This window comes from Rosa rugosa, chromosome 6 (assembly GCF_958449725.1).
Source record: "Rosa rugosa chromosome 6, drRosRugo1.1, whole genome shotgun sequence".
In the NCBI taxonomy this organism is placed as follows: Eukaryota; Viridiplantae; Streptophyta; class Magnoliopsida; order Rosales; family Rosaceae; genus Rosa; species Rosa rugosa.
The window spans coordinates 32365161-32374283 of NC_084825.1; the positions used below are offsets into that span (position 1 = coordinate 32365161).

The following is a 9123-nucleotide window of genomic DNA, read 5'->3' on the forward strand; positions in this document are numbered from 1 at the left end:
TATGCTTGCAAATGTACATGTATGTACAGAAGAAAATTAAAGGCAAATTGTGCTTTTTTTATTCCATTTCAGTTTTGGTAGAATGCTTACAACTAATTAGCTAGACATGATAAATTGCTTGCATTGATTGTGGGAGTGCAGTTCGCCATCACAAACCATTTTACACCTGTGGTGTGGTAGTGGAAATAAATTGTATAGATCTTGTGCAGGATATAACCCACTATACGCTTGACCACTCAGAGCTGCATGGGTTCTTGAGCGGGGATGGGTTGTTAATTGCAGATTTGAGGAAGGGCTAAATACTAGTTAGTACCCTATGGTTTAGGTCCAAAATCAATTCAGTCCCTGGACTTCTAATTTTATCAAAAACACCCCTGCACTTTCAATTTTGATCTAATAGGTCCAATTCGTTAATATTTTGTTATGAGTTCAAGTTATAGTTGGATTATTTGTTGAAAAACTATTTATTTTTAATAGTAGGACTCACTCCTAAATTGACTATGCAGACCACCTCGACACCACATCATAAAACATAGGTCATCTATGAGCCACGTTAACAAGTTAAATAACTCAATTGTCAGAAAACTAACAAATTGGATCTATTAGATCAAAATTGAAAGTGCAGGGGTGTTTTTGATGAAATTAGAAGTTCAGGGACTGAATTGATTTTGGACCTAAACCATAGGGTAGTAATTTGTATTTAGCCCTTTGAGGAATCTTATTCATGAAGCTTAGAAGCTAAGGTTTTGTTTTTGGGATGGCACGCCAATCTAATGGCCCATACTTTATCCCATGAAGCTAAGTGAGCTCAGTTTGTTATGAATTTCTTTACTTTTTTTTTCTTTAGGTGCGGTTACGTTATTTCTAATTGTAATGATATTTAATCAATGCAATAATTTATCCCCCCTCCTCAACTAAAAAAAAAAAAAAAAATTTGACATTTGTTGAAGGAAAATCAAGTTTAGTGTGTCTTATCAAACTAGGAATAGAAATAGGAGAGAAGGTTCTAGATTTCCCAATCCTACACGGATTGGTATTCCTTGTATTATTAGAACTAGTACTTTGTAATCCCTATATATAGGGCTCCTATTCTCAATAATAGAAAGACAATTCTCTCTACATTCTCTCTCGAATCTATTTTACTTAAACACGTTATCAGCACGAGCTTTAACCACAAACCAAAAACCAAAAACCCAAAAATCTTCTTCATCACCGCTGCTCCTAGCCCACGCTAGCCTCACATGCGCGCCTGCCCCTGCAGCACCTATGCGCCCCTGCGCACGTATCCCTGCTGCCCCTGCAGCACCACTGCACGTGTGCTGCCCCTGCATCACCAACGCACACCAACTGCATCCTTCTCCTTTCCTGTGCACGTCCGTCTGCTTGCAAGCCCCGAAACGTCTAGTTCGGAACCTCAGATCAAAATCCTTTCTTCATCAAAGTTGTTCGTCTCTGTCTCTTCCATCTGACCTCCGAATTTCATCCTTATCGGAGTTGTTTTGAGACCGGTACACCAATCGAAGTGCAAGCTGTTCAGAAGAGAATCTGTTCCGAATTTCATCAAGTAAGTTTTAAGTTAAAGTTGCCGATTTTGAAATTTAATTTCCTCCTTTTTCTTCGGGGACTTGCAACCTACCTTCTTCTACATCCCACCTTTCTTATAACGTGGGTTCGATTCTTGAGAAAGCGGAATCGTGGGGATTCACGCAATTAACGAACTAAGAGCGTTCATAAGACTTCAGACTAAGAGCGTCCATAAGCATCTATTTAACGAACTAAGAGCGTTCGTAAGCTACGGACTAAGAGCGTTCGTGAGCATATATTTTGACCATTTAAACATCATTGTTTCGGTCTAATCCAAATATTCTTGGAAATCGATTTCTTGGTAGCATTAAGACTCAGAAATCTTATATTAGTTTTCGTGGAAGCATTGACTCCGAAACTAATACGTTCTTGCTTTCCTTTCAGGATGTAAGACTTGAACGAGCTCGATTTTACTCCATTGGATTCTACGGGCACGGGATATTTATTTGCCTACAATCCAAGAGCCCTGTTCTAAAGGAACCGCTCAAGACTCACAAACTGAGATAGAAAATTCCAGGGCATTTACCCTGATGAAGCGCCACATGAAGATGGCCCTCCAGTTTGAGTACATGAATGAGGATAACGCTAACAACCTTTGGGTTGCGCCTAGTGAACGTTTTAGTAACATTCACAACTTTCCGAACATAGAAGCACGATGGAATAATATCTGCTTCACTATAACTTTGAAAGAGTTATGAAATATTATTCGGAGGCTCTCTGCATCATATTATTTATGCATGCTTGTGGAAAAACACAAAATAACAAATTGATTGAGAAAACCCTAACATGACCATAGGAGTCATGACGTTAAGGGTATAGGGTTGGACACCATGGCGCCATTTTTGGCCATGATTGCACTATTCCAACGCCATTGGTTCTAGGGACCATATGTATTGTGTCAATACACCTCAATCAAGAGAGCATCCTCTTCATGGTATTTTATGGCGCACCTGATCAATGGTAATATATCGAGCTATAAAAGACTTTAAATTTGGCGATGAAGATAGAATGCCGCAGATTTTTATTTAGAATAGTCTTTTAATTTCCAAGAATTATGTAATGGCAATTATGCCTTAATCAATAAAATGACTTATTTGAACCTTCCGACATTTGGCTCCTCACGGGCTCACCCATGTGCAACTAACTATCCATCTTCATACATGGCTCGATAAGAAATATACTCGTCTTCACACATTGCCATTATTATGAATTACTGTTAAGAAATATACTTGCATCCGCAATATATTCACATAAATTATACATCATATATGGACATAAGTTTTGGAACGTGTCAATTAACTACTCTGGATCCTACAAATAAATCCCATCCTACCTCCTAAAGTCACATAATTTGTGCAAATGAATTCATAATGAGCATTGCCAACAAAAAAAAAAAATCATACTGACCTGATTTTCATGCTGTGACCTGATCTTCTAATCTCATCCATTTCACATGTTGTGGCTTTGGTTGAGCTCTAACAAATGCATAGTCGTGCTATATAATGAGCTTTTATATCAGCATCTTAATAGCATTAGCTTCCTCCTTTCCAAATTGGCAAACAAGAGTTCTGTTATTTTATATCTAATATATAAACACACACACACACATATATAATTTGAAGTCCAATCCAATGATTGGTTCTACAAATTATGCTAGATGGAATCACAAATATGTCGAGGATGATTATCTTGTTAAAGTTGTCATCAAATGTGTTAAAGTTTAAAACAATCAAAATAATAGCTGAATCAAACTAATTCAGATTAATGACAAATGAGTAGAAGTAGCCCAAATTGAATGAATTTGTAAGCAAGAGTCCTACCACCTCAAACAAATTAACTTGTCTTGTAGATTGTAAGCTATATGAGACGAGTCAACAGGTCAGCATGGAAGACGAGTCAACAAAATCATCTCTGGATGGAGACACGTGTCATGCATTAATTACTAATTGATCAGCAAGAAAATGTTGTTAAAGAAATTATTAGTTAGGGTTAAGCAAGATTAGTTACAACCATTCCTATACAAACTCATGTAATTAGCTGTGCACTCTTCTAAGCTCAATCAATACAAAACAATCGTCTTCTTCATTCTCTCCCTCTCTCATATTTCTCTCTCTGTTTCTGCAAAACCCAAGCATTCAATTGAGCAGTAGATATCTGGAGTTTTTATTTTTTATTTTTTTATTTTTTTTATGGACCTTTAGAAGCCAAACAAATGCACCCTGCAATTAGTGGTCGTCGATCATGCAATTAGTGTTTGGTGAGATTTTGGACAGAGGGTGGTTTCCTGATGTGACTACTGCCAGTTATGTGGTTCTGGTCGTGGATGTTCCCTTCGGAAATGGGTGTGACAGCCTTCTTAGCTAGCTAGGCAATCTCATCAATTTTAGGTAAATGTTACCAACTAAGTTTATCATTCACTAAGATGTTTTGAACAAAATGATTCAAATTTGATCAATAACAAAATCTAGATGAATAAATGTATTATGCATTCATTTGGATTGTCATTAAAAAAATAAAAACATTCATTTGGATGCCAAATAAGAGCATCTAAGATGTCAAAAAATTTGGGTTAAATTTAAATTTGACAGATGACGTGACATTTGACAAAAATTATAACATGGTATGTAGCAAACGAACACCCAAATGAATAGATTAAACCACCATATATCACTTCTTCCCAATTCACCCTTCCTGATGCAGCAAACGTTGATTTTGCTTAGAATCAGCTCGATCGGCCACCTTTATTGCCTCTTTCAATCTGGATTCTGGATTTTAGATCTCTCGAATCTCTTCCCCTTCAGATCTCTTATTTTAGATCTCTAGAATCTATTTGGCATATGCATAACATCCCCAAAACTCTTTCAATTAGAAGAAAAGATCAACAATTATGCTATTATGGGATTATAGAGAAGACGTAGTAAAAGAAAATAGATAAGAATTGGGTGTTTTGAAATTTAAGGCAGTTGAAGGAGTGAAGAATAAGAAGTTCGATCCAGGTCCAAGTACGATGCATTGCCGTGAGTTAGAGGAGAGACGGAGTTAACGATGCCACAAACAGTTTAATTCCTCTTAGTAATATTATGCACGTGTCATTCTTCCATTAGTCCGAACCACCATATCAGCCATGTCAGGTGGTGGTCCAGGACCACCTAATAATTTCTCGCATTTTAGAGTGACTCTTATTTTTCTGCTTCTGCTTTATATTATGCCAACGTTTTATACTTTTATATATACGTGTGAGATAATTACTCAAACAAAAATTTCTGTATCTCTCGGGGAAAAAAGTAAATGCTGATCAGCTTATGCGTGTTGGTAGCTGCCTAGCTAGCTGGTTGATCCGAGTCAAGACTCAAAAGTGAAACATAGGATTAAGTGTTGGGATACTTTCATTGCCTTTTGGGTAAAAGCCCATGCCCATGAACAGTATTTCCTTTTGGGTAATTGTCTATATTTGAATTTATTTTTATAGATACACTGTTTGTGACTCTGAGTCTCTCCAGACCAGGGCTAGAGAGAAGGGAAGAGGAAGAAGAAAGGGAAAGATCTTGATGGCAAGAAGAAGGGATCCTTCTTTCTTCAAGATTCTTCTGGGGGATCACTTCTCTCACAAGTTGGTAAGTCCAAAAGCTCCTATTTATAGTTCCAAATTAGAATGCTTGTCATTACTAGAAAGGAAGCAAATTAAGAAAAATGGAAAAGAATGTCTTTTAAGTAGCAAGTGGGTTTCCCTGATCCAAAAGTGAGTTTTGAATACAGAAGTTTCATTTCATGCTTTAGCATTTCCTAGCTGTTTGTTTGAGTCCACATATGAAGGGGAAAATCCCTGTCATTACTTGAAAGGGAACAAGTGAAAAGCAAAAGAGATTACTTTTTGTTTTTCGCTAGTCATGGTGGGATTTGCAGTGTGCCTGATTCAAATATGAGCTTTGAATCAACACTTCTGATTCCTCAACACTAAAGTTTCCAACTTTACATGCTCTTGCTATGTGTTCTGTAATCCTAATAAACGTTAGTAACGTTTTATTATGAGACTTTTTGGGCTTGTCTGTTGCTTCATTTAGTTTACTTGTCCTTTTTGATTCCTGATTGAGCTTATAGATTGTGATATGGAGTCTACAAACCACCCATATTGTTTTCAGTGTAGTCTAATTGGGTTATGAAATGAGAATCAGTCCTCCTTAGTCCACTTAAAACCTAACCCAAGAATCCGTAAGCTAGTTTGGACATTGTCATTGCAGTATTAAAAAGATTCGTTACTTTAGATCCTGCTCCAAGCCTCCAACTATATTTATACATTTGAGGGCTGATTGAAACTTTGGAAGTATGGTTGTATGGATTTCTATACCTACATCCTAATCACGTTTGTTACAGATAATTCCTGGAACTTTTCTCAAACATTTTGATGGGAATGTGCCTGAACAGTTTCGTCTTCAAACCCCAGCTAAAACTTGGCTTGTTGATGTGGAAAAGGTTGATCATAAGTACTATTTCCAAAAGGGTTGGAACGAATTTGTGTGTGAAAATGGCTTAAAGGTTAAGGAAATTCTAGTTTTTCATTATACTGGAAATTCAGACTTCTCTGTCGACATATATGGAAAAAATACTATCAAAAAGGTATTTGTAAAAGAAAGTCATGCCTTCCCGCGATCAAAAGATGTTGGCATCCCCACAGATATTGACTATCCTATGGAAGAAGCTGATGAAGATGATGATCCGTCTGTTGAAATATTGGATGATGTTGCACCATACCCAACAAGTAGAGGAGAGAAATATCAGATATCAAGTCCTCTGCCTCACATTGATTATGATCTTGACATTCAAGATAACGATGAGAATAAGCATGGAAGTTATAAAAATGAAGAAGATGAAAATGAGGAAGATGTTGATAATGAAGATGAGGATGAACATGAAAGTGAGGAAGAAGATGGAGATGAAAGTCTGAGTGAAGAAGAAAATGAAACTGCGGAAGATGTTGATTTTGGAGATGAGGATCAAAATGAAAGTGAAGAAGAAAATGAAAGTGAAGATGAGGATCACAATGATGATGGTGACGGTGACGATGACGGCTCTATTGAAATCTTGAGCGAAAAACCACCATGCTCGAAAACAAGAGGTAAATCTCCATTAGAATTGCAGCTCCGCAAGAGCAAGAGAACATGTTCTAATACTAAAGCTCAAAGCAATATTAAAGATGCAGGTGGCTCTTCCAGAACTGAAAGTTTCCGAAAACCTGAGATACCTAAGAAGATGAATCTAGCTATGGCAGTTGGAAAGCATAATGCTCTTCAGAGAGCTCTTGATTTTAAATCTAACTCTGTAAATCCTTGTCTTGTGCTTCCCATGCGTGCCTCTTATGCCCGTGGAAGTTACTTGGTAAGACTGCTACCCATCACAACTTTTGCTAAGTTCGATCGTTATATAGATATCGTTATATCTGTGTGAAAAGAGATTAAGCAAACTGACTTTTTTTTTTTTTTGGTTCAGAATTTTCCATTTGACTTTGCCAAGAGATATCTTAGGAAGCAGCCTAGTAACGTCACTTTTCTGGCCGATGGTGTATCTTGGCCTGTCAAGTTCCATTATCCCCAAAACCAAACCAGAGCAATGGCTGGCTGGTCTGCATTTGCGCGAGTCAATAAATTGAAGGAGAGTGATGTGTGTGTCTTTGTGTTGACTGACGACATCAAATTTGTATTTAGTGTCGCGATTTTCCGCATTACAGGTGCTGCAAATTGCACCTTACCATCACCAGGTGAGTAGTAATCTTTTTGGTTTGTGAGTGTTTGCTCGCATCACGCTTGCCTTTTGCCTAATCTAAAAACTTGTTCTTTGCGCTTTTGTTTAGGACGAAGGCAAACTGCCACAGCTCAATTGAAATCGAAAAACAACAAGAGAAAGCCGGATAGAAGAAGTAACAGAATCTGATTGCACCATGATGAATTTGGAGATTGGCTGGTATACGTATAGGTCCAGGGAGCGTGTATGGGGCTTCTCTCTCAGTCTAGTATATAACTACAGTACGTATCTATTTATGTATGCGGATTGTAGCATCTAGTTAGTCTTGGACTGATAGGTTGGCCTGAAAAGTTGTTTGTTTACCAATCATGAATCTTCAAACTAATCGATCTGGTGGTTTGAAAATTTTCCACAATGTGTAATAGGATATGCATGTTGCATCTTTGATCTCTATTGTTGTTTTAAAGGGTTCAATTAGACTAATCTTGCAGCAACTCCTGTGAATCTTATTACACTACAGAGAATTTATAGGGGTATTGCTCTTGCTTCAGTGTTTCAGAGGCTTGTCTTTGCATATATAAAGAAGTTACAGGATTGATCTTATTCAACATCGATTTCTTGGATGCTTGAAAATCGGGGAATTCAAGGACAAGTAAAACGTAAAGCTTCAAACGCATGCATCCATGCTACATCACAAAATATATGCAGATGTTTTGAGCAATTAGTTAGTTTTTTTTTATTGCACAGCACATATTGTCTGGATGATCTTCTAGTTTTACCCATCAATGTGTATAACATGCTGCGTGAGTCACAGAATTGCCAGAGTTTACAATCTGGTGGATTTTTGATTGAGCTGCAAATCACCACAACGCATGATCATGTTTATTATATATCTAACCTCAGCTTCTTACAATTAATAGCAGTCTCAGAGTAACCATTCAGTGTTCTGAAACAAAGTATTGCAATGTTACTTTTTTTTTTTGAGAAGGTATTGCAATGTTACTTTGCTGCAAGACTTGTATGTTGTGTCTGATAATTGCACATTAGACTTTTTAAGATATTAGAGTAAATTAATTCTCTTTTGTTCCTCTCGATTCTTAAAATACTTAAAATTTAGAGAGTGCTCAACATTATTTTATTTAAATGTTTCTTGAAATATTTGAAATTTGGAGTGTGCACAACACTATTTTATTTTAAAATTGTTTTACTACAACAAATTAACAAGCATCACAACCATGCTATGTGGAGGGTGGAATGAGTCAGTATCATCCTATCAGCTTTGTTGCCCAAGGGGAGAATATCTAGATTGTCAATCTGATGTTTTTTCTCCTGGGCTCATTTTGAATATGCTTCTTCTACTTTATTTAAGTTCTTGTAAAAAGTGACCATGCCATTAAACAAAAGCACCATAGCTAATTTTCCAGTGTGCTTCTTCTAATAAAAAGAAAAAAAGAAAAAAAAAACATACAAAGAAGTTTAAAGGCCAAGTATTTTTAAACAAACGTGTCACTCAAATACAGTGTTTTTAAATGATATCTCTACTCATTCAAGTCACTTATAAGTACTATTTTGCCAAGTGCATCCATACTATATACAAAATATAAGGATTATTATCACAAATGATACCTGAACTTATCCTCTATCTTATCGATGGTACCTGAACTTTAATTTTGATCACAACCAGTACCTGAACTTTTCGATTTCATTTCAAGTGGTACCTATTACTAACTTCCGTTAATGTTCCGTTCAAAACTAACATGTGCAAAACACATGACCTATATTCAAGAGTAGTTTGACTAAAAT

General features: G+C 36.6%; 1 protein-coding gene across 3 annotated transcripts; it reads left to right on the plus strand.

Moving 5' to 3' along the window:
- Positions 1 to 5072: 5072 nt before the first annotated feature.
- Positions 5073 to 7803, plus strand: LOC133718235 (B3 domain-containing transcription factor VRN1-like). Of its 3 annotated transcripts, none has more exons than XM_062145056.1 (5): positions 5073 to 5198; positions 5956 to 6697; positions 6776 to 6957; positions 7069 to 7336; positions 7430 to 7803. In XM_062145056.1, the coding sequence occupies exons 1-5, from the start codon at positions 5133 to 5135 to the stop codon at positions 7507 to 7509; spliced, it is 1338 nt and encodes a 445-aa protein (XP_062001040.1). In that variant the 5' UTR covers positions 5073 to 5132; the 3' UTR covers positions 7510 to 7803. The 3 variants fall into 3 exon arrangements, with proteins under 3 accessions (XP_062001040.1, XP_062001041.1, XP_062001039.1); XM_062145057.1 differs by having other exon boundaries at positions 6782 to 6957; XM_062145055.1 differs by having other exon boundaries at positions 5956 to 6957.
- The last annotated feature ends 1320 nt before the right edge of the window (positions 7804 to 9123 follow it).

Bases quoted from the DNA above. Each gene is read 5' to 3' on its own strand.
- LOC133718235 (XM_062145055.1), top strand. From the start codon at position 5,133: ATGGCAAGAAGAAGGGATCCTTCTTTCTTCAAGATTCTTCTGGGGGAT. The intron at 5,199-5,955 runs GTAAGTCCAAAA...CGTTTGTTACAG, and splicing joins ATCACTTCTCTCACAAGTTG to ATAATTCCTGGAACTTTTCT. The intron at 7,337-7,429 runs GTGAGTAGTAAT...GCTTTTGTTTAG, and splicing joins TTGCACCTTACCATCACCAG to GACGAAGGCAAACTGCCACA.